The 24,430-nt window shown below is 37.7% G+C and overlaps 1 protein-coding gene across 1 annotated transcript in view; it reads right to left on the bottom strand.

The window, feature by feature from the left end:
• Nucleotides 1-24,430, bottom strand: part of Gbe1 (1,4-alpha-glucan branching enzyme 1) — a 231,774-nt gene that overhangs the window by 137,398 nt on the left and 69,946 nt on the right. Inside the window, exon 3 of the mRNA XM_021209248.2 lies at nucleotides 19,725-19,840. Coding sequence (XP_021064907.1) covers nucleotides 19,725-19,840 — 116 coding nt within the window. The remainder of the gene's footprint in view (nucleotides 1-19,724; nucleotides 19,841-24,430) is intronic.

Here is a 24,430-nt window from a genome sequence, read left to right as displayed (position 1 = left end):
TACTGTAGCAGAGGCAGTACTGTAGCAGAGACAGTACTACAGCAGAGACAGTACTGTAGCAGAGACAGTACTGTAGCAGAGGCAATACTGTAGCAGAGGCAGTACTACAGCAGAGACAGTACTGTAGCAGAGGCAATACTGTAGCAGAGACAATACAAAGCTTGGAACACTATTTTTCCCACTCCCTGGAATGTTGGCCTCGTAGGAGGTCCTAAGGAAAATCCAGAAGAAGGGAGTTAGCAAATTAAGTAGAGCATACAGACCTCAGTCTCTTTAACTCAGGAGCCTTGAATGGTGCTTAATCTGACAAAATGCTATCTTCTTAGGCAAAACAAAAAAACCAACTAGTTGGTGAAAATGGAGTAGCTCACAGTATCTGTAGTTTCCATACACACTCTCCATTACTCGAGTACATACACATTCAGAATCAGCTTTTTTTTTTTTTGCCAAAAATAACCACAAAATTCCTTCCAAGCATGTGTCTTCAAAGTCCAAGTTTAAAAATATATGCATATTCTATCAACAGACTTTCAAAGATTATTGTGTAAAAAAGTATGACAGATGTTGAAAACAAACACAAGCTCTCAGTCAGCAGAAAGGATGGAGAATGGAGTCTGTAAACCTCAGGAAAGGACCGCCCTACAGAAGAACAAACCTAGCTACCACACTCAAAGCTCATGATCAAAGCAAGTCTAAGAGGAGTGGCAGAGAATGCAGCCTCACAGGAAGAAATGCTAAAAGCAATGTGTATCACAGAACCAAAGAACAGAAAGAGTATAAAGTCATTTTGGCAATCTGGCAGGTAAGAATAGAAAATTAAAGTGCAGAGAACAGGAAGTGGCAGAGGCCAAAAGTGTTTCTGTACAGCCCAACCGACCTACACGGGCTTGCAATACGTCTTTGGAAACAGAAAATATATTATTTATAACCTCTCCATACTGTTGCAGTAATTATTGGTTTAAGCATGTGTTCCTCTCTCAAAAACAAATAGAAAGTTGATGCTGTCCAGGTGAGAAATGAGGTTAGTAGGATTACAGATGCTCCTACAAGACAAATGACAGAATAACTCTGCTTCCAACTGCTTTTAGTATCAATCAAATACTCATGTAAACTGTCCAAAGTAAAATTATCTATTCCCCAGTTATAGAGTTCTGTAAGTTAATGGTGACTGTGGTCTTACTTTTCCATGTATCAAATGTTTGCTTGAAGGACTGGTGTGGGCTCATAAGAACACAGAAGTATAAAAAGTACTGTCTGTAATCATCAATGCAAAACATTGCAAATCATCGTTTCCTTATTGCTACCCCTCCAAGTCAGTCCCCTTGACCACTTATAAATGGGATGTCAATCAGTGACAAAGAATTAATTGGCCATCACAAACTAACCATATTTAGCATGATGATGCAGAGAATCTAGTGTGATACAAATACGGAAACAGCATTGACAAAGGGCAAAAAAGAAACATTATACTGTATAGTCTTCAATCTGTATTATAGCATCATAATTATAGTGTATATACTAAGAAGATACTTTAAAACTCAGAAAGAGTTCACAACCACGTTTCAAAATAGTCACATGCAGTCTCTTGATTGATACATCGTACTCTGTTTCTCTAGACTGACATAGTGTTTGCAATCTCATGAGAAGGCTTACTTTTCTTTTTTTTTTTTTTTTTTTTTTTTTTTTTTTTGCTGAAGACTAAGCAAATAAATGAGAATCACCAAAGTGAAGTTAAATACAAATAGAAGAACCAGTTCCCGACGCTTATATTTTCTTTTTTTGTTGGTGTTGCTTTATTTGTTTGTTTGTTTGTTTGTTTTCTAAGACGGGGTTTCTCTGTATAGCCCTGGATGTCCTGGAACTCACTTTGTAGACCAGGCAGGCCTTGAACTCAGAAATCCGCCTGCCTCTGCCTCCCAAGTGATAGGATTAAAGGCCTACACCACCATGCCCTGCATTTATATTTTCTTTTTATATTGTATTTTTTGTAGTCTTCTTTGGGTGATTTTAATTTTTTTCTTTTTCTTAAGATTTATTTATTATTATATATAAGTACACTGTAGCTGTCTTCAGACAGTACCAGAAAAGGGTGTCAGATCNCATTANNGGTGGTTGTGAGCTACCATGTGGTTGCTGAGATTTGAACTCATGACCTCTGGAAGAGCAGTAATTGTTCTTTCCCACTGACCCATCTCTCCAGCCCTTGTTTTTTTTCTTTTTAAAATCACTTTATATCCATTCTTTTTTTAATTACCTTATATTCACCATTTTTAGCTAAACCTCATTCAGTAAAAAACTCAACACTCTTGTACAATTTAGAGGGTTAAAAACACAGTAGTTTTAGTATCCAGATATACAAAGAACTAAAAAGGGAAAAGCAAGATAGAAAATGAATGAGTTCTTGAAATGTACTGCAGTGCACATGCAACCTTCCAGTTTAAATAGCAAGAAAGCACAAGATTATTTTGAGATATTAGCTACTTAATAAAATAGGTATGTACAAAATATACTAATATGAAAATAAACATTTATAATTGCATCATATTCACACTAATATAAAGTGCATACCAGAGTAAATAGAAGCCCCTAATATTGTAAGCAGCACTAGGAAGTGGGCCTGAGTTCATTAGGTGTATATTTGATTCAAGTAAGTAAAAGAAAAAAAATCCAATCTTTAAGGGATGCTCAATACACTAAGTGGGATGGGGAGCAGTCGATCTTTTTATGATAATAAATAGCATATACAAACAGGATGGTAGCTGTACAATAAAATTACAACAATTCTTTGCTTGTAACTCTCACATATGAATGAGTGTGTGTGTGTGTGTGTGTGTGTGTGTGTGTGTGTGTGTGTGTGTGTGTTGGCATGAATAAGTTTGGCCCCCATAGAGCTATGTTTTTGAATGCTTGGTCTATAGGGAGTGACACTATGGGGATAGGATTTTAGGTCTCCTTCTATGCTCAGACTCCACCCAGTACAGAAGAGACCCTCTTGATATCTGCCTATGGAAAACAGTCTCCTTCTAAATGCCGTCGGATCAAGATGTAAAACTCTAAGCTCCTTCTGCACCTTATCTGCCTGTCTGCTACCATGCTTATCACCATGATGGTAATAGACTGAACCTCTGAAACTGTCATCCAGCCCCAATTAAATGTTTCTCTTTGTAAGAGTTGCCTTGGTCATGGTGTCTCTTCATAGCTATGGAAACCCTAAGACTGTGTGTGTGTGTGTGTGTGTGTGTGTGTGTGTGTGAGAGAGAGAGAGAGAGAGAGAGAGAGAGAGAGAGAGAGAGAGAGCGCATGTTTATAAATAAGTATATAGAAAAATGAAGACGAAGATGGTAGAGAAGACAGGATAACAGGAAAATAATTTTAAAACATATACGAATTCTGAGCCCATGTGTGCTATCGTTAGAATTACATTAGATATTTTTCAACAACAAATAAGCTATTTTGAAGATGGAAATATATTTAGCGAAACAAAATAAAAGTGGAATGAAGTATTATTAAGAGTTGGAGAGAAATAAAATAACAGCTCATAAATCCTAGAAGAGTACAGAAAATGGACTAGACACATAAGAATTTAGCCATCTTAACAGATGTTTAAAATGAAAGAAAACAAATGCCACACTGACCCTAAGATTACTAACACTCAAGGAACTGTCAAGAACATAGGTCCCAAGCAACCATACAAGGTAAATGACTCTATTTCATAAACCACCTATCTGCAGAACTTTCCTTAGTTCTGCAGAAACTATTTAACTAGAAGCAACCTAAGGGAGAAAGTATTATCTAGGCTGATAGTTGGATGGGCTACATCTCATTTTGATGAGCAAAGAGTGGGCATCATAAGGCAGCTGCTAACACTTCATGCTTAATCGGGGAGGGGACAAAGAACAGGAGGCTGGCAGAATATAGTTCCTCAAGACCAACCCCTGACAAACCAATTCCTCCAGCAGGCCCCTCCTCCTAGGTGTTGTGTACAACCTTAAGAAATAGCACGGGGAACTGGGGAGCACATGAGCTATATTGGAGGTCATTTCACATTCAAACAATAACAGACCATTTTGAGCTTTGAATGTTATCTTGACACTGCCACTAGGCATGATTATTCAATGTATAGATGGTCAGAGCAAATAAGTTGTGTCTCCAAGGGTCAAACAATAACTCAGATCATCTCACCACTTTTTGTGCATGCCAATAACTCCAAACACAGTAAGGCATCCAAATGAGGAGATGCTGTTTCAAAACAGAGAGCCACTGCCTGTTTTATGGTGGTACAAAATTATCTCTGGAAACGTGTGTGTGGTTAGAACAGCCAGCCATCTCCCAAGGAGCAGAGTGCTCAGAACAGGCATGTATCACCAAGGTCCTCTGCAGTGGGAAGTGAAAGCCACTGGACTAATTCAGAGAGGAGATAATAAAGGCCAGTGCTGAAGATGAAAAGAACAATATTCTAGAAATCCTGCTGAGGTAGAATCTGCTAAGTTTCCTGGCTGATTGAAAGTGACAATGAAAAAAATAAATAAATAAATAAATAAATAAAAAATAAAAAGCCAAAAGTTAAAAGTACTATAAGTTTGTAGTTTGAAGACAAGAAGAGTAAAGTAGACCCGTTGGAAGCAATAAGGAATTTAGGGGGTTATGTGGGTTTACAAGTAAAATGTAATAATAACTGTGCTTCTTCACACAGTATGTCAGATTAAAGGCTGCTTTTAATTGGATGGGTCTCATTCCCAGGAAGTTTAGACATATTACAAGTATGGCTCCCTTTACAAAGGCAACTTGCCTTTAGAACACATTTGTACATTATAGCTGTTTGTACATAATACCATAAATAATCATCATAGTCTCTTTGATTTCCCTGACATCGCTCATTAAGATTTCATCTGAGGTTGGAGTGAGAGAGACAAACTGGATTCAGGATGTAAGTGACCAAATACAGTTACTAGACTAGACTATCATTATACCAACTTGGTTATTATTGGGAATGATTTCATGCATACTAGATCAACTGAATCTGGACTTTATGATAGAGAGAGAAAATGTTGAGATACATGTAACCACCTGAGAAGACCTAAGAATAAATTCAAAAATATCAGATCTGAAGTCATAATGTGTACAACAGGGTGATCACTGAGGGCTTAATAGAGCATGGTCTTTTGACCTATGCATGGAAAGGCTAGGTATTTATGGAGTATACTGGCTAGTTTTGTGTCAATTTGACATAGGCTGGAGTTATCACAGAGAAAGGAGTTTCAGTTGGGGAAATGCCTCTACAAGATCCAGCTGTAAGGCATTTTGCCAATTAGTGATCAAGGGAGAGGTCCCCTTGTGGGTGCTGCCATCTCTGGGCTGGTAGTCTTGGTTATATAAAAGAGCAGGAGGAGTAAGTCAGGGGAAGCAAGCCAGTAAAGAACATCCCTCCATGGCCTCTGCATCAGCTCCTGCTTCCTGACCTGTTGGAGTTCCAGTCCTGACTTCCTTGGTGATGAACAGCAGTATGGAAGTGTAAGCTGAATAAACCCTTTCCTCCCCAACTTGCTTCTTGGTCATGATGTTTTGTCCAGGAATAGAAACCCTAGATTCCATTATATTGTATAGACAAAAAAAAAAAAAAAAACTTGTCAAAAGTCATGCTGTTATTCAGTGCTGTGGGAGAAAGTTGGATGGAGTTTACATTTCTACACATTGTGCTACTACCACAGCGCAGGGGAATACTGGGCCAGGTAGCCCCTGAAAGGTCATAACATGTATATAACCATAAAGCAAGGCCTCTGTGATGCAGAGTGCCTGGGGGGGAGGTATATTATATTAACCTGCACTGTGTACATATAAGAGAGCCAGCTGAGACAGTATGATTTCCTCAAGAGCTTTAAACAGTAAACTCCAAGGAGCTAGGTTGTACTATCAAATGTGTTATAGAAGTAACCAAACCTTAAAGAATGAAAAATGTACCCATGCAGAATAAAAGTCATTACTGCAGTTCTTATTTATTACAAATATAAGTCAGAAAGTTGAAAATCACTTGGTTTTTTTTTTTTCTTTCTTGAAAATGCCCTGGATACATTAGATGTTTCTAGAAAAAAGGAAAAGGCTTAGATATGTAACTTGCTCAAGGAAATACAACTTAAACCTGGGAAATAATGAGACCCTACATTCCAAAGATTTTTAATTCAATTCAGTTGTACAATATAATCTGTCATGACATCTTACCAATAAGACGGTAAATGGACAGGAGTGCCAGAACCCACTGCTTTAATTTACTGTGCCTTTTCTAGGGTCATCCCTTTAGGATAGCTTAGGAAGGGGCACAATTTATTGGCTTAACATAACTGTATGAATTCCTGCATCCTACGTTCTTGTTGGAATAAGACTACAGAAAATTTCAGGGATTGTTTTTGTTTATTGTTCTTGTTGTTGTTGTTGTTGTTTTGCAACAACTAAAATGGTTGTGTCTCATGGGGAAGGAAATGCAAATATAGATGCTGAGGAACAGAAAGAGAATATTCAGTAAGATGTCACCACCTTTAGTTTCTCTGCTGAACAAAGTAAACTAACATCTGCTCTTCTCATCTGATCTGGGTACTTCCTCATTAAAATTAGCACAGGTATAACATTACAACTAATCAAAATAGTCTTCACATTTTTGCTAGGCACCTGATAGCTACAAAAGAGTTAAAAAGTTAAAAGAAAAAAAAAAAGAATATATAAGGAAACAATTCCATTCTTCAAAGTTCTATATCCCAATCAAACGATTATGTGCCTCAAATAACAGAATCCTTGGAACAGTTATTAGACTGTGACCTAAGACCTGCAGCATCAATATGGCTGGGTCTCTGGTAACACTAAGCCAATCACTTGGATAATTGGTAAATGCAAGTTCCCAGGCCATCCTGACCTACTGAGCCAGCGTGACTGGTCTCTCGGGTGATGGAGACACATATTCAAGTTTGAGAGCTTACACTTTGGCATACTGCGACACAGACTTGGGTGGATGTCTATGGTGGAAGCAAAAATCACAATGTGACTAGTTCTTCTTTGACATAAGAATGTTTAGCTGAAGGCAAATAAAGGAACAGTTCGCTCTGCACCCTCTCTTTCCTGCATAAGGGCAGAATACAGATATTTCTCTGAGTAGAGAAATCGTAGAGAAGATAAGGGACCCTGCAAATAAACCTTACCCCATTAGTGTCATACCAAGTGTAACCCTCAGGTTGCCTCTCTCCCGAGGAGCCTAAAACTGCTTCCTATTATTCTGACCTTACTTTATAATACCATCATTCATTTTCAAGTATGGTACATACTCTAAAACTCTAAGCAACCACTCTGAATACCTTTTCTTTCAGGTTCCCCATATGTAATGCGCCCCCCCCCTGCACTCATTAACACAGTTTATTGTTTGCTTGTATGTTTTTTGTCTTCTGTCATTTGTCTAGCTATTTGTCATTTGGTCAAGGGTGCCCAATTGAAATTCCTGGACAGGAAAAGATTCACCTGCGCATCAACATGGCTGGGAGAGACAAGGGCAAGGGGGTAGTTTAAGAGCTGATGGGTAAGCTGTAGTCATCACAGAACGGTGCTGAGAAGGAGAGAAGGTCAAAATTATAGAGCAGTGGTAAGGTACACTAGACACAGTGAGCTGAAGAATTGCCCTGGTTGATATTTTATAGTTTTACTTTCAAATACACTACAAGAGGCAGATTTCAGGAATGTTCTTATTTTAGTAAGGTTCAGTTGACGAAGGCTTGCCTTTGAAATGGTTGGCCAACTTCCCTACTTCAACAGCAGATTTCTTTATAAAGTGCATCTAGTCCTGTGTAAAATAGTTAAGAACTTATTTCATGAATTCTTATGACAACAGACAAATGTTGTCATATACCCTTTCACAGTATTTGTTCAAGGAAAAGTGTGAAGTGCTGAATCTGTTGTTAGGGAATGAGAATGTTCCTCAATACTGAAGCACTGAAGTTCCATACACAGGGCTTCTGCTTCAATAGTCCACAAATTATCAACAAAAACAGGGCTAAAAATAAGTACAGAAACAAAGCATCAAAAATTGTTTCCACATGAAGTTCATGATTAATAAAAATATTATTTGAGTAATTGAAAATTTAGGTTAAGAATTGGGAACATTCTTCCAAACTCATTTTTCCTCCTCATTCAAGCATATATATTCATCATGCATATGTGTGAGTATGCTTGTGTACATGCCTCTGTGTGTGTGTGTGTGTGTCTGCGTGTACATGTGTGTAGATCGAAGCAATTAGTTCTCTCCTTCTACCATGTGGTATTCTGGGACAGAACACAAGTCATCCAATTTTGATGGCCTTTACAATCTGACTCACTATGCCAGTCTCATTCTTCCAAACTCTTAACCTTTATTTTTATCTCAAATGTTCCCCTCTAAATTCAGTTGTAAAGGCGGATGACATATATAGATATAGATATAGATGATATAGATATAGATATAGATATAGATATAGATATAGATATAGATATAGATATAGATATAGATATAGATATAGATATAGATACATACACAGATACATATATATACACATATATGTTACATGTTATATGGTCTATGTTATATGTCATATATATTGGCGTAGTGTACACATGCCTTTAATTCCAGCACTCTAGAGGCAAAAGCAGACAGATTTCTGAGTTTGAGGCAACTCTGGTCTACAAAGCAAGTTCCAAGGCAGCCAGACCTACACGGAGAAACCCTGTCCTAAAACCAAAAATGAAAGAAAGAAACAGAGAACAGATCCAGATCCAGAGTGCTGTCAGTTGTTATATCCATTTCCAATGCTTTATAACCATCCCTTCTACATTTACACAGATTCCACACAAGCAGTAAACCTTTCAGTCTATTTCTGGGGGACAGCAAAGTACATTAGGATCACCATGAAGAAACAATATGGTGGAACTTCAGCATTCAGCCTTGTCTGACTCGCTTCATTTCCTTAGTCATCTTCACTGCTTCTCTGAGAATATCCTTGAAATCTATTTTATTACTTAGCACACTTAATTTCAATCCACAGTATTCACTATATTGAGCACATTTTTATTCTCAAGTGATATGTCCTATTTGCTGCTCATGAGGCCCATGAGAAGCTTAATATGATCATATTGGTCCTCTCTGTCCCTCCTCCATCTGCCCACAGCCCTCCAGCACATTTCCCTCCTGATGTCACGTCCGTTCTGTTTCTGTAACCCATGACATCCATTTGGTGCTGTCCATATGTGGAGGGCTGTGGGATCATCCAGTGAACCAAGGATGTCCCATGCCCAGTAATCACACCCTAGAAAAAGAATGTTACTCCTGCTCTGGCAGCTCTCTACTGACAACAGCTAAGAGGAAGGTAAAGCCTCAAGAACGTCTCCACTTATTCTGCTATTGTGACCAGCTTAATCCTGTGCAGGTTCTATCCGGATAACCACAGCTGCTGCTGAAATAATGACGCAACAGATCCAGAAGACAGAATTTCAAAGTAGACACTCCCGACTCTAGTTCTTAATTCTCTCTCTCTCTCTCTCTCTCTCTCTCTCTCTCTCTCTCTCTCTCTCTCTCTGTGTGTGTGTGTGTGTGTGTGTGTATGAATTACAATCAGTTTGACCTCACACTAGGACTCCTACCCTTCCCCACCACCACCGATTCTTCATTTTCAGGGGACCACTAACTGACAAGTAAACTTAACAAGGAATAAACTTGACAGGAATAAAACATGAATATGCTGCCACACAGCCTTACATTTAGCTATTAAAAGTTCTGTGCTCCCTTTAATTCTCTGGTTTAAATAGCCTTAAAACTAATTAAACACATACACGTGTAAAGACTAGCAATACCATTAGGTCAAGCCATGCCAATTTATGTGTATGGGCTTTTGGGAGGACTTTATTTTTAACTGCAATTCTACTGATCATTCTAACAGAAAGACATCATGTTTGTGACTATTGTCATGTATCCACTGGAAAACCTTTATTATAAAAGTACATTCAAAATTACTTTAAAAAATATCATTTAAAAGAACATCTAACACTTTGTGCCTTAATTTCCTCCTTAAATGATAAATAATCAGGCCTCTAAGGAAATGTTCATATTAGCTGATCTTCAGAAAATGTTTAAATGTTTACTCTCTATCCATAGAGAGTACTCAAAGGTTAACAGTAAAAAGAAGAGGACTAGAGAGATGGCTCAGCGGGTAAGAGCACTGGGTGCTCTTCCAGAGGTCCTGAGTTCAATTCCCAGCAACCACATGGTAGCTCACAACTATCTGGGGTTCGATGATGCCCCCTTCTGGTGTGTTGAATACAGTGACAGTTTACTCACATACATTAACAAAATAATAATAAATATTTTACAAAATCAAGAGAAAACAAGGAAAGGATAGGAAAAGGAGGGGGCTGTTTTACAAGGAACAAAGTTTAAACGTTATCATCAAATAAATTAGGAAATATATTCTGACTAGCCAACGGTTACACATTTGTAACTATGTAACTATCGTTTTCTTAACCAGTGTTTACAAAAAGACAACCAAGAAGGGGAAGGAAGCATCAGTAGGCAGTGTCCCTGGTCTCATCTACGAAGGTGACCCTTTTGGGAAAACACATGCTATTTGTTCCCGGGGCTGAACATGATTAGTTTCTTCATCACACAGAGACAAATTAGGAAGGTTGCTGTGGTGCACAACAATCATCCACTAAACAAAGTCCAAGTTAATGATAAAAATGAGTTCTCTCTGTGTTTGATTTTCATCTATCTGCACTCAATTATAAACCAGCTATCGCAGAAAGCTGCCCATTAGCGGTTAATTTATAATAACTTCTGCTACCACTGGTGACTCATTGGAAATGAGTCCGAGGGTCTTCAGCTGAAAGTCAAAATGGAAAAGAGAACTACAGACACGGTTCCCCCTGTGACCCTGACATGGGAGCTCCCACGCGCAGAGATCAGTATAAACACAACCAAGCTGAAAGAAGACTGGATCTAGACATTGAAAAGAGACAGGCGAACCGAACATTTCTCATCTTTTTGCCATCACATACTGTCTCTTAAGTAGACAGGGGTGTACGAAATATAGTCTAAAGTTTTTCTGTGTCAAAATGGCTGTTCCTCGAGTTTTGAGAAAGTGTTCAATGCGCTCATAAGTATTATGCCTAGAAATAGCATTTAATTGCTAATTTGAGGTAAATAAATATATCATCATCTCCTGACTGGAACCTCTCTCACATTACAAGCATAAACCACTGAGCATTCTGATCTCTTAACGAATCCAGAATAAATATATTTCGGAAGCTCCTATCTTAAGAGGTATTCAACCACAGAGCCAAACTACCAAGCCTTTTCCTTTTATGAACAGATGACTTGCAGCAATATTAAAGCCACCTTCACCTTGACTTGAAATATTAAATACTTAAAACCATCGTTGGCAAATTTTTACACATTTACTTTTATATAATCTCTGTTTCTTTTTTCTTTTTTTAATATTTATTTTTTATTGGTTATTTTATTTATTTACATTTCAGATGTTATCCCCCTTCCTGTTTTCCCCTCCATAACCGCCCATCTTCCCCCCCCCTTACCCTGCCTCTCTGAGGGTACTTCCTCCACCCCGACTCCTGCCTCAGCTCCATAGCATCCCTCTACACTGGGGCATTGAGCCTCCACAGGACCCAGGGCCTCTCCTCACATTGATGTCCAACAAGGCCATCCTCTGCTACATATGCATCTGGAGCCGTGGGTCCCTCCATGTGTACTCTTTGGTTGGTGGTTTAGTCCCTAGGAGCTTGGAGGCAGGGGGAGGGCATCTGGTTTGTTGATAATATCTGTTTCTTACCAAATAAATAAATAAATAAAAGGTTGTAAAGTAATATTTGAAAACACAATGAGAAACAGCAGTTGTTCAGACAATAGTGGAAGTTGAGTACTAGCGGTCCTCGAATATTTATTATTCAGCTTCTGGAGAAAGAAGGAAAGAGGGAAAGAATCCACTAAATAAATGTATTTCAAATCTTTGAGATTTTAGTCACTTTTCCGTTGTTGTGCGACAACAATACGATCACGGTGACCTTTACAAGAGAAGATTTATTTGGATTTGCAGTTGTAGAGAGCTAATAGCACACCATGAGGGGAAAGTTATGGCACCAATCAGCATGCATGCTGCCTGGCGGGAGTGGGAAGCTCAGAGCTCACATCCTAAAGCCAACATGAAACTACAGGTGGAGGACGGTTTTAAACTCTCAGTGATGAGTGACTTAGTTCCTGCAGCAAGGCTAAGGCTGAACCTCCCAAACCTTCCCAAACAGTGTCACCAAATGGGAACCAAGAATTCCGATGCCAAGGCCGGGGGGCGGGGGGACATTTCCCACTCAAAGCACCATAGTCAAAATAAAGACTTTTCCAGAATTAAGAAGATAAACTGAGGCTGAGGATACAGCTCAGTGGTTAAGCTCTTAACCAATGTGCGTGACAACCTGCATTCAATCTCAGACATACACACACATATACACACTCAGACAAACACACTCAGACAAACACACACACACACACACACACACACGTGCAATTTATAACAAAATACTTATTACCCAAATAAAACCAATGATTTTTTTAAGTAATAAGAACCATAGAGAATGGTAAAGATTCATTAAAACAAACTTAAACTAATAATCATTTGAGGATTTTTTTTCTTTTTCTAACTGGTGTAAATAGGAGTCTTCTAATACACAGAAATTCTATTTATTATAAAATACTGTTTAGGATGCTCTTCTAGTAAATGCATTGTTCCTGGGATATTAACATTTCATAAGAAATGTATACATTCCTTTCACATTAATTTGATATGAAAATACAAAGGCATTTCCCACTGTGAAAAACAGTTATTAATGGTGAATACCATATTCATTCATGAACAGGGTAAACATAGGGTAGATTCTACAAATCAAATATTACCAAGCCTCCAAAACTTCACTGTGTAAAAAGTGAAGTTTCCTGATCAATTGCAGACAGGATTATAGATTGTTCTATGACTGAAGTAGATATTGGTCACAGCATGAGAAGGAAGAGACTCAAGGTTAGAAGGGAAAAGGGGACACTCAGTGACAGGAATCTGGAGTTTGAGAATATGGAAAGCATCTCCCCATAAATATTGGTTCTTTCTAAGGCTATAAAACAGAGAAAAGTCATTTTGCATAAAATGGGTATTGTCTGGACTGCTCTGAGAGAAGACCAAACTAATCAAAATGAGATTTAAAAAAAATGTAGACAAGTATGATTCATATAAAGAATGAAGATAAAACTGAAGTACAAAGCACAAGACAGAGATGGGAGGCTCTGGACAGAGCCAGGAAGCCTGGAATTCACCATGTACATGAAAAGCACACAGGCATGAAGATAGGTAAGGGCTCAGTTACACAGTCATACATGGGATTGTGACTATCAAAGAGAAAAGTACGGGACATAGGAAAACTGAACCATAAGCTTCCTATCAACTAATTCAGAAGTCTCACACAGAAGCAAATAGGTCAGGGAATTTCATCACAAGGCATTCAAACAGGAGAACAACAGAGAGAGAATCCCATGGCTTAGTACGAAGGCCACTCTGAATAGTGTACGAAAGTTGGGACAAGAGTATGAAGTTTGGTAATGATATGGCCATTTTGAGAAAACAATATGAAACTGAAACTGTGTTTAGGACACATAGTAATAAATGCTTTGCTTGGTTTTGTTTTCTCTTTTACTGTACTACAAAGTCAAGAAAAATACTGCCATTGTTCCTCCCTTCCTTCCTTGTGTCCAGAACTTACAGTGTAATTCTCCCAATACAAAGAAATTCATAAAATTCAATGCTTGTTAACTACTATATTAGGAAAGAAAAAGCCAAAAAAGATTGTTCTTAAGTTATAGGTAAAAGCATAAAATATAAAAAGGAACACATCTACTTTCCGACTTCTCTTTGCAGCCACAAATAAAAAACAGATAAAGTTACAATATTACTTTATATATTTACAATTTTTTTGTGTTTCCTATCAATGTGCTTAGGAATTTACATGCACATACACACATGCGCGTGCACACACACGCACACGCACACACACGCACACACACGCAAGAAATGAGTGAAGAAGAGTCAATTCTTAACAGGGCTTTATTCTCGTCTACAGGAAAGAGGCCCTTCTCTGCTCCTTTGTTTGAGTTCATTAACATTCATTGTATTTGCAAACACAAAGAATCATCACATCTGCAGTAAAGGGAAACATCTAATTCTACCTGGGCACTCTCTCCAAAATTAGATGTTTCAGGGTCTTAAGGTTGATTAAGTTGAACTGGGTAACAAATGATGTGAATGAGGATTTTCTGTGGGTCACAGAAGAAAAAAGAAATATCACCTATAATAATAAGTAAGGACATTGCATGCGACAAATAATAAAAATGGCCAGAATCTTATAATCAGTGTACACTACGGGAAAGCATGGACACAGTGGAAGCCTCAACTCATTAAGTATTCTACTGAGCAGATGTGCTCTCCGCTTCTTGCATCTTAGAGGGGTTATTTTGAAGTTGGAATTAAAAAGCACAAATTCCCCATGGTTTCTTTTCTCGCCCAAGCAAATAAGTAGTGGCAAAAAAAAAAAAAAAAAAAAAAAAAAAAAAAAAAAAAAAAAAAAAAAAAAAAAAAAAAATCATAAATTGCAATGAAATTTTATAAAAATGGAAAGCAGTTAAAAGGATAGGAAACTAAACAAAAAGGAAAAAGAAAATGGGCTACAGAGATGGCTCAGTGGTTTACAGCACTTGTTGATCCCACAGGGGACCTGGGTTTGATTCCCAGAAACCGCACAACCAAGGAATGCTTTGCCATGTTCCGACCTACATGGATACCAGACATGCATGTATGTGTTACCTATATGTATGAAGGTAAACATTCATAAACATACATTTTTAAAAAAAATGAAGAAGGAAGGCAAATCCATACTCTCACCTTACAGAGGAAGAAGCCTAACATACCAGTTTTCTAACCACACTCCCATAGGCCCTCTGAAGGACTCAGCATCCAGGAGCCCTTGGGGCCTGGAAGAAGATCAGGTTTAAAATGAGAACACATGGCGGCTGCTGGGTGCTGCCTTCCTGTTAGCCAATCAGGTCTCTATATAGCCCTCTGCGTTCCTCCATCAGGAGCTCAGCAGATAGCTGGGAATAACCTGACTGAAAGTAAGTAGACCACTCCTCCATATTTCTTGCTCTTAGCTCCCTGTCAATAAACTAGTATACAGCCCTCCCTCTGTTGGGTGAGCTCTGCCCAGTCTGCCCAATAAGCATAATATATTGCAAATTTCAGCTCAAGGAAAGGAAAACATTGCCAGAGGGGAGAAAAAAAAAACAAAAAACACAACAAAACAAATCAGAACCCTTCACTCGCTCCCAGCAGTTCAAAGCCAGGCTGTTCATTGACGATCTAACCATGAAACTCACAAGATAGAAATAAAGGCCTTTCCAAACTAAATTTAAAATATGACTCCATAATCATAGATCATCATGTGGTGAGTACAACTTGAGAAATGGCATACAGAGATTAAAAACAAACACAGGAAAATAAGAGAAGTACTGAATAATATAACCTAACTTAAAAGTAGAAGTCAAAAGCAAATCCTTACAGACTTTCAAAGTATACCCAGTAAATCAAAGCGGCTAAAAGACAAGATCATCTTTCAAAGTGTAACAGAAAGTCAAAATGATGCATAGGTTAAGAGAAAAAGACAAAATCTCGGAGATTCTATATACAAATATTAGGTATCCTTAAAAGCACGAAACGGTAGAAAGGGAGGAAAATTGACAATGACAGAGTACATGAAATGTTCTAAAGATGAAGGATCACAACTTATCTGATCAATCTTCTTAGGCAATGACTGACAGGAAACTCCTCTGTGCTACATCCCCAGCACAGACCTCTTCATTGCATCTTTATGCCTATCCAGCTCATTCTGGTTCTCAGTCATTACTTTTAATCTACTTCATCATATCCCCCAGACTCTCTCCCAAAACTATCTATTGCTCCCTTTGGTTATCAGGAAAGAGTTAATATTCTGTCTTCCAGAATGCTAAAAAAAAAAAAAATATGGAGGTCAGTTTCCAGACAATGATCTATAGAACATGTTACAGCATGAAATTTTAGATCCGGGACCTGTTTCCCACTCTACTTTATTTGGGCCAGTCTCTCCACTCCTGTTTTCCTTCTGAACTCTTATCCTGATGTGCAGTGTAGTACATTTCAGAATATGACCCACGCAGTTAGATAGACTCCAAATGAAGATACAACATAAAATAACACATTAACTTTGTAATCTTGTAAATTTACCTTTTACAAGTACTCACTTCTTTCCTAGTAATATAATAAAGGATGGAAACAGATGAACATAACTTCTAATTTTTTTTTGAACTGTCAAAATCTCAAATGTAGCTATTAGGTTTTATGCTTCTTTTCCAACAATCAATGATGTAACATCTAACAATGTTTTAAAGTTGAAAAGCAGGATCATCCTGCTATGCAACAAATTACATCTGTCTAAATTTATAAGGGAAAGAACTCCTAAGATGATGTTACTTAGAGATGGGACCCTGGGAATTCATCAAGTCTATTTGGAGAAACAAAGTACACTGGGCTCAGAGCCCTTGTAAACCTCAGTAGAGTTTACACACATGTACTCTCTAATACTCTGCCCTCCTTCCTCTGACATGTGAGAAAACAAACAAGCCCCCTCTGAGATTAGGAAGGGATATCTTAGAACATAATCATGGCCTCGAGGACTTCCAGCAACTCAAACTAGGAGCAAGTACATCTCTGTTACTTGAGCTAGCCATTCGACAGCATTCTGTTATGGCAGCTTTTACTAATAAGACAGATAAGCCTTTGTGAATGTTAAAGGCCTGGGGCCAAGAAGCCCCTGGTGCATATTCTTTTACTGATTGGTAAGGAGTAGTTAGAGGGCATAAATATGAGACAAAGAAAATAAGTTAACTCTAAATATCATTGCTAGTCTGTTAGTTTTAATTAGAATAGTAAAAGAAGAGAAGTGAAAGAGGGGAGGGGACATGAAAAGAGAGTAGAGGAGAGGGAGGGGAGGGGAGGAGAAGGGGGAGGAGAAGAAGGAGGGGAAGAGAAGGAGGAGAGGGTGGGGGGAAGAGGCGATGTGGGAGTTGAGGTGGGAGGTGAGGCAGTGAGGCAGGAGGCAAGGCCAGGGCTAGTATATGGGAAGAAAATCTTCAGTATTCCCCCAGTGAATCTGTTCAGTTTAGCTTCCTGATCTCTTTACCCATGACTCTGATGTACAGGTGTGGCCTCTGTGAACCCAATGTCCGGGAATTCTGATTCCTAAGAGCTTTGGCCAGTGTCAGGCTCCAACAAGATACTGGAGATAAAAGGGGAATGAGGGACCAGATCAGCGTCTCCTTGATTCCTCTGGCCCCATCCCCGGAAGGCTGTTACAAACTACCTTTACTTCTCAACCCAAGTCCAGTGCTCCTACCAAGATGGCATCGTCCTCCCACAGGGTTTCCAGTTATTAATTCTTTTTCTAGTGGCAGAGAGGGGGTTACATTCTTGAGACTTCTAACTCAGTGGTCTTATGAACTTCCCAGTTTTTTCCTTGCATGCCCACGTATGAAAATAACTTTCTTGAAGATAATACCAATTTAAGGTGTACTGTTAGAGTGTGACATTTGCGTCCCCCCTTGGAGCTGGATGAATGCACACCTATATTCACTCAGCACACGGGGTTACAAAGACTTTCTTCCTGCGAGCTCTGATGGACTTTTAAATTGAGAGTCACTGCCCCCTGTAAGTTTCTGTTGCTGTCATACACATCACACAATGAATATATTGTTTATTCATTTTTTAATCCAATAGCACTTTCTATTTTTAAAACATGCATGCTACATGTGAGTGTTGGTGTGTGCAGGTGTGTGTGTGTGTGTGTGTGTGTGTGTGTGTGTGTGTTCACTTATACTTCAAGGACAGGTAAGAATAATACATAAACAAAAAAGGATACTTAATAACTATGAAAATTGCTAATTTCTTTTTTTAGATTTAATAACGGTACTATCAGTATACATTTTTAAATAGTGAACAAAATGTTTTAAATAATATACATTGAAGTATAAAGAATATGAATAATGTGAATGTAATTATCCTTCAGGAAAGTGGTCTTCCTTGTATCTTTAAGAGCATGAATGTTTAATTTATTTTATACCATTTTATCTTTAAATATTACTGAATTAAAATTTAAAGGTTTTATTTATAACGTGATATAAGTAGTAAAGTCTTTTTTCAATAGTTCAGTTGAAAATTTTAAGTGTTTTGCAGAGAACAAAATTATAACTTTAGTGGTAGATAATGCTTATTTTGTTAATGGTTACAAGATAATTCATAAGAGACTTTCACAATAAAAAAGGTCAATTCCTTTGTGGAGTGAAATAAATTTTCAAGTCCTGCTTAAACCACAGCTCTTAATTACCAAGCGAGAATACCCAGGGATAACATCAGGGTAAGGGGCCAAAAAGTTCCTATCAATTGTCTTTTACAAAGATTTTAATAGCTTCCCCCAAAAGGTACATCAGTTTTCAAACATGAATAATTAAACATGTCACTGTTTAGCATCACAGTAGCAGCTAAGTGTACCCTTAGCATTTGAAATGTCTAAACACTAGTAATAATATCTTGTATCAGAGTCTCTTCTTAATTACTCTCACCATAAATTTTAGAGTTTCATACAGAAGAAAGAACAGTTTACCTAATATTTACTTAATATCTCCCTGCTGTAATCCAGTAATTGGCTTTATTTTTAAAAGATATATTTAGTATATATAAAGTGTTCTGCCCATACATATGCCTGCATGCCAAAAGAGGGCACCAGATCTCATTATAAACGGTTGTGAGCCACCATGAGGATACTGGGAACTGAACTCAGGACCTCTGGAAGAGCAGCCAGCACTCTTAACCTCTGAGCCATCTTTCTGACACTTCGATCAAGAGTAAAGAGGGAGACACCCAAGGTAAAGTTAGCATAAATTATTCATCCCTGGGACAGGCTAAGTAAACCTTATCAAAATATTTAGGAACATCTTTTTAATACTTGCATTTAAATGAGGCATCTTAGAGAGGAAATCTAAACACAAAATTCATGCATATTTCATCTCTGCCTTACACACATGGCCTGAAGATAAGCATTAGAGATCCTTGACAATTTATGTAAGAAACAAAATTTCATGGTATGGAATTTTCCCAGTTTGTCATCCTGTCAGCTCTCAAAGGGCTTCTGATTCTGAAGATTTCAGAGTTGAAATTTTGGATTTCAAAAGCTCACAAAGAGATTTAATTATTTTACCACTTACATAGAAATCACATTTTGAAATTCATTTACTCAACACTTAATTTTAATAGCCAGAGAAGTATCTGGGCTCATAAAACTGTCTCAATAAGATAAAGGAAAGAAACATATAATATTTCTGAAAGATAGCAAATCCACACAATTCTCAGAATAGGCAAACGTGCAGAACTAAGAAAGAACCAGCTATGGAATACAGTCCTTCAAAACTAGCCTTAAACGGGCCACCTCAGTGGTATTGTGGTACACATCTAAGACTGAGTTTGGGGCAGGCTTGGCTATATGCAAATACTTCGAAAAGAAAGAACCAAACAAAAAGACAGGAGGGAACATACCTTCAGTTTGGACCCATGAGGTATCACGGGTGATTGATTCGGCTTGGGTGGGATATACAGCTCCCATTTTCCATACTCCAGCTTTTTGTATGGGTGAGAAAATGGATTCCAACCACCTAAAAACATAAAAATCATGTAACCAATAACTTGGGAGGACTATGAATTTAAAGTAAGATATAACATAGTGCTGACCTGTAAAACTAACATTATTTAAAAAAAAAAAAAAAAAAAAAAACTCTTTTCTGATAATAAAGTATTCTATGAGCCACTTAGAAAAACATAGGATAGTTCAAAATTTGTAAGAAACGCTTTTCCGAGGTAGCAAGATGCTTAGGGGGTAAAGGTGTTTGCCACCAAGTTTAGTGACATGAACTCAATCCCTGAGGCAAGCACAGGAGAAAGGACAAACCAATCCTACAGTATGATCCAGGACTTCATTACACACACCTTAATACAGACAGACACACACAGACACACATACATGCCTGCATACATGTACCTAAATATAATTTTTAAACATAAGTAAAAATAATTTTAAAACGCTTCTAAGAGTTTACCTTCGGTTTGCTCAAATCAAACACAAATTTTACCAATTTCAAATGCACTTTCAAATTTTAATCCATTTATTTGTGAATACAAAATTAAAAAGTCATTTTAAATTAATACCAACAAAGAAAAATTATATGAGAAAGAACATTCTAGTCTATTGCATAAGGTATACACATGTTCATAATAGTCTATTGAAATAATTTTTATGTAACAAAATTCATGAGAATATGCATTAGCTCAAATAAAATATACAGAAATAGCTCAAATAAAATATAGAGAAATGCATCAGTCAGAAAGGTAGAGAGCTAACCTCAAATATGGAGTAATGGCTTACTAAGCTTCAGATGAAGGAGAGCATCCCCTATAAGCAACAGTCAACCCTGCACATGGAGAAGAATCACAATTACAATACTTAAGCCAATATGAAAGCAACTGGTTATGTTTACTGCAAGTAAGAGAAACTGATCAAAACCTTCTCACACACCCCTAAATCATTCGCACACATCTGACAAAGCTGTAGAATACCTAGGAAGAAAACAAACTGAGAAAGGTGTTTACAAACTTAGTATGGATAGGGAAGATTTCTGTTTCTCAAATGAACCATATACAAAAAAATAATTAAATAATTGGTTAATGAGTTAAAATGTTAAAGAAAGGACTGCTAAATTTGATCACTAAAACACAAGCTTATCTCCCTAATAGATAGACTACCAATGCAATCTAACATCTATATTTAATCATTTAGGGAACAGGGGGAGAAACATTTGAAAAACATAATACAAGCAACAAAGAAACAAACAAACAGAAAAAAAGAAGGCAAAGTTTCAAAATATCAAACAGCCATTAAGGACATAAAAGAGCATTGCTACAGAAGGTATAAAGGACCAAAACACCTTGGCACTCGAGTGATACTAACTCAATAGCCCAGCAAGTCTATTCCCAGGCAATATCACAAATTCCCCTAAATCAATATGGGAGTCTATTTGGAAATGCTCCCTGAAAAGTTAGTTGCAAAAGCAAAACAATAATAATAAGCAAGCAATTTTTAAATAAGCTACAGAATGAGTAATACCTAGGTAGATGGGCGAGTGACATAATAGGGTGTCATACAAGGAAGTTACAGCTGTGTATCAGAGCCGATGAACATGAAACTACAAAGCTCATTTTCTAGGTGAACAGAAAAACACTTCTTATGTCAACTTCAAGAAATATGTAGAAAGTCATGGATAGAGATGTGCATGTTGTAAAACTATTAAAGCTGAAATGAGAATCTGAAATAACATCTACGATGATTTTTCTCTAAGATCAGAAAAAATAATATATACACCAGGCAGAAAAATAAATGAAACAAGACAAGCAAAATATTTATCCCATTGAAGCCAGATGAACAAAAATATAGGACTTATCTGCCTTTCCAAAAGTGCCATAATAAAAACTCATGGTATCAGGTCTCTGTGCAGAAGCACCAGGCCAAATAGCTTTCTTTACTATCAAGTATAAAGTGATGCGATCAGGCAAAGGACATCAGATCTTCACATATTGGGGGTTTCAAATACAGATTAAAAAACTACTTTCTGGGTTACCAGTTCCCATTCCCACTCCTACCAGCCACACAGGGGAATGTTCAACTACCCATATCCTCAGCAGAACCAGGGATTACCATTTTAATAACACACCTCACCTGTGTTGCTTAGCCAGGTTCACTGAAAGAATTAAGCTCTAGTACCCTAAGGATCCCCAGTGTACAGTAAATAAATTCCTCTTCAGTGCATCAAGAGCAGAACTTGCACCATCTTTGAGAGGACTGAGAAAACAGACACATCATTTTCTGTTTGCCACGGGTCAGATGCACAGCCAGCATGAGAGAAGTTTTCTCTCATTATTTTTCTGGCTGGAACAATAACATTTTCATTTCTTTTCAAAAATAGGCTGTAATTGGGACACTGATTATCCTCTTTAACCTTATTGTTATTTGGGATAAATTGAATTGTATTACATTTCCTCTTAAATTTCTTTCATTAATTTCTACTTTTACTGAAATGAAGATAATAATGTGGCTTTCTTTGAGGTTTAATACAGTGGCAATCAAAGCATTTATTTATTTACCAACCTATTTACTTTTAGCAGCAGAAGCCATTCAATTTTCTTACAATAAATTTTGTAGAGGATTCCAACATGGAAACTATACAAAACAAATCAAAGTAGAAGTGCTCTGCTCGACATATCCCTACATGCCTGAGCCCCTCTAACCTTCTACTCTCCTGAGTCCAACACACAGGACTCAGCTCTTTTGTATGACATAAGTGTGTGGTGTATGCCTGAGTGAGCCTATGTGTGCAGATGTGTGTGGATACATATCCACACAAGCATAAGCCACAGCAGGACATCAAGTATCTGCCTCTATTGCCCCTTGCCTTAGTCACTTGAGCCATGATCTCTCACTGAAAAAGAAAGTCAAGCTTTTCTGCTAACCTGGCTTCCAAGGATCTACCAGTGTCCATCCTCAACACTGGGGTGACAGCCATGTTTGCTCGTACCTGAGTTGGATGTGGGAGCTGAGGATTTGAACTCAAATCCTCATGCTTGCACAGAAAGCTCTCTTAGCCACTGAGCCATCTCCATAGCGCAGAATTCAGTTCTTAAAGGCTGAGAGCTGCTTGTGTGGAAATAAGAACTTCCCCTATCCATGTTCATGAGGCATTCTGGGTACAGCTTCTCATAGTCCTAGAAGCCACAATGTCACAGCAAACTCCCTGACCCTCAGAGAACTATGGGCAACTAAGGACTGCCTCAGGGAACAGCACATCAACCGGTTATCTAATACCAAATGGTCAGTTCGGAAAACACACAAGTAACAGGTTGTATTGTGTATTTAATAGAATGTTAGATGTAACATCAATTCATGAAAAAGAAGAGGTGATGAATTTGAAAACGGGGGTGGGGGGAGTGGAGGAGTGAGGCCCAGGGGCTATGTGGAAGGAGTGTTTGTTATACACTATACAACATATTGATGTTAGGCAAATTTATAGGCAAAAATGTATATTGTTGCCTGAGTACTGTGACACTTATAAAATGGCACCTAGAATACATAGCAGGATTCTTTTGAAATAAAGTTTTAAAACTGAGAATGATGTTACACAAGCTAGTTTTCAATTCTACTAAAAGTATGGGAATTGTATACTTTAAGTCGGGAAAAATGCATGCTGTAAGAATTCTCTCATATTGAGAAATATCTGAATGAAACTGTTAAAAATAACTCAGAAACAAAGCTCAGGTAGTCTTCCTTTATTTGTTTGTGTTCATTGATCTTTGCCTTGGACTCAAATCAAGTTCTGTTAGAGATCTTGTCATGGAAAAGGCCACATAGGGAGACATATAAAAATTTAACACTAAGAAGTTAGCCTGGTCAATAGATAGAATGAAAAGCCAACTTTGATGGACAAAGATGTCTTTGAAGAGAAAATGACTTAAAGTTTAAAGGCTTGCCAAGGTAGGGCAATTTGAGGATTTAGGGCTGGAGGGAGCAGACAAAAAGAGTTTGAACCAAAATTAAATACATATAACCATCTTTCCATCTAGAGTCCAAGCTAGGTACATCTGTACAGATGGTTACCAACAGATGCACACAAAGCTATTGACAATGACCTAAGACTTTATCTTGAGATGGTATGGGGTTAAAACTTGGAGACCCACACTTAAGAGGCTGAGACAGGAATGCTGAGAATGTAAGGAAAGCCTGGGCTACAGATGAGATTTAAGCCAGCCTAGCCTACACTATCAAGAAAAAAAGGGGGGGGGGGTTGGGGGTTGGAGAGATGGCTCAGTGGTTAAGAGCACTGACTGTTCTCCCAGAGATTCTGAATTCAATTCCCAGCAAACATATGGTGACTCACAACCATCTGTAATTGTATCTGATGCCCTCTTCTGGTGTGTCTAAAGAGAGCAATAGTGTACTCACATACAGTAAATAAATAAATAAATAAATAAATAAATAGGCCTTATCTCAAAAATAAAAGGAGAAGTGGAGAAAAGAAACAGAAAAAAGACAATAAAACCAACAATCAACAAAAATCTTGCATCCTATAAATTCTAAACCTTCAAAAATATACTGGAAGCTAAGTCATAGAGTTAACTATATAAAAGGAGATAACATTTAG

The sequence above is a fragment of the Mus pahari genome, chromosome 12, assembly GCF_900095145.1.
Source record: "Mus pahari chromosome 12, PAHARI_EIJ_v1.1, whole genome shotgun sequence".
Lineage (NCBI taxonomy): Eukaryota > Metazoa > Chordata > Mammalia > Rodentia > Muridae > Mus > Mus pahari.
Note: the sequence above shows the minus strand (reverse complement) of the source record. Positions and strands in the feature narration are given on the sequence as shown.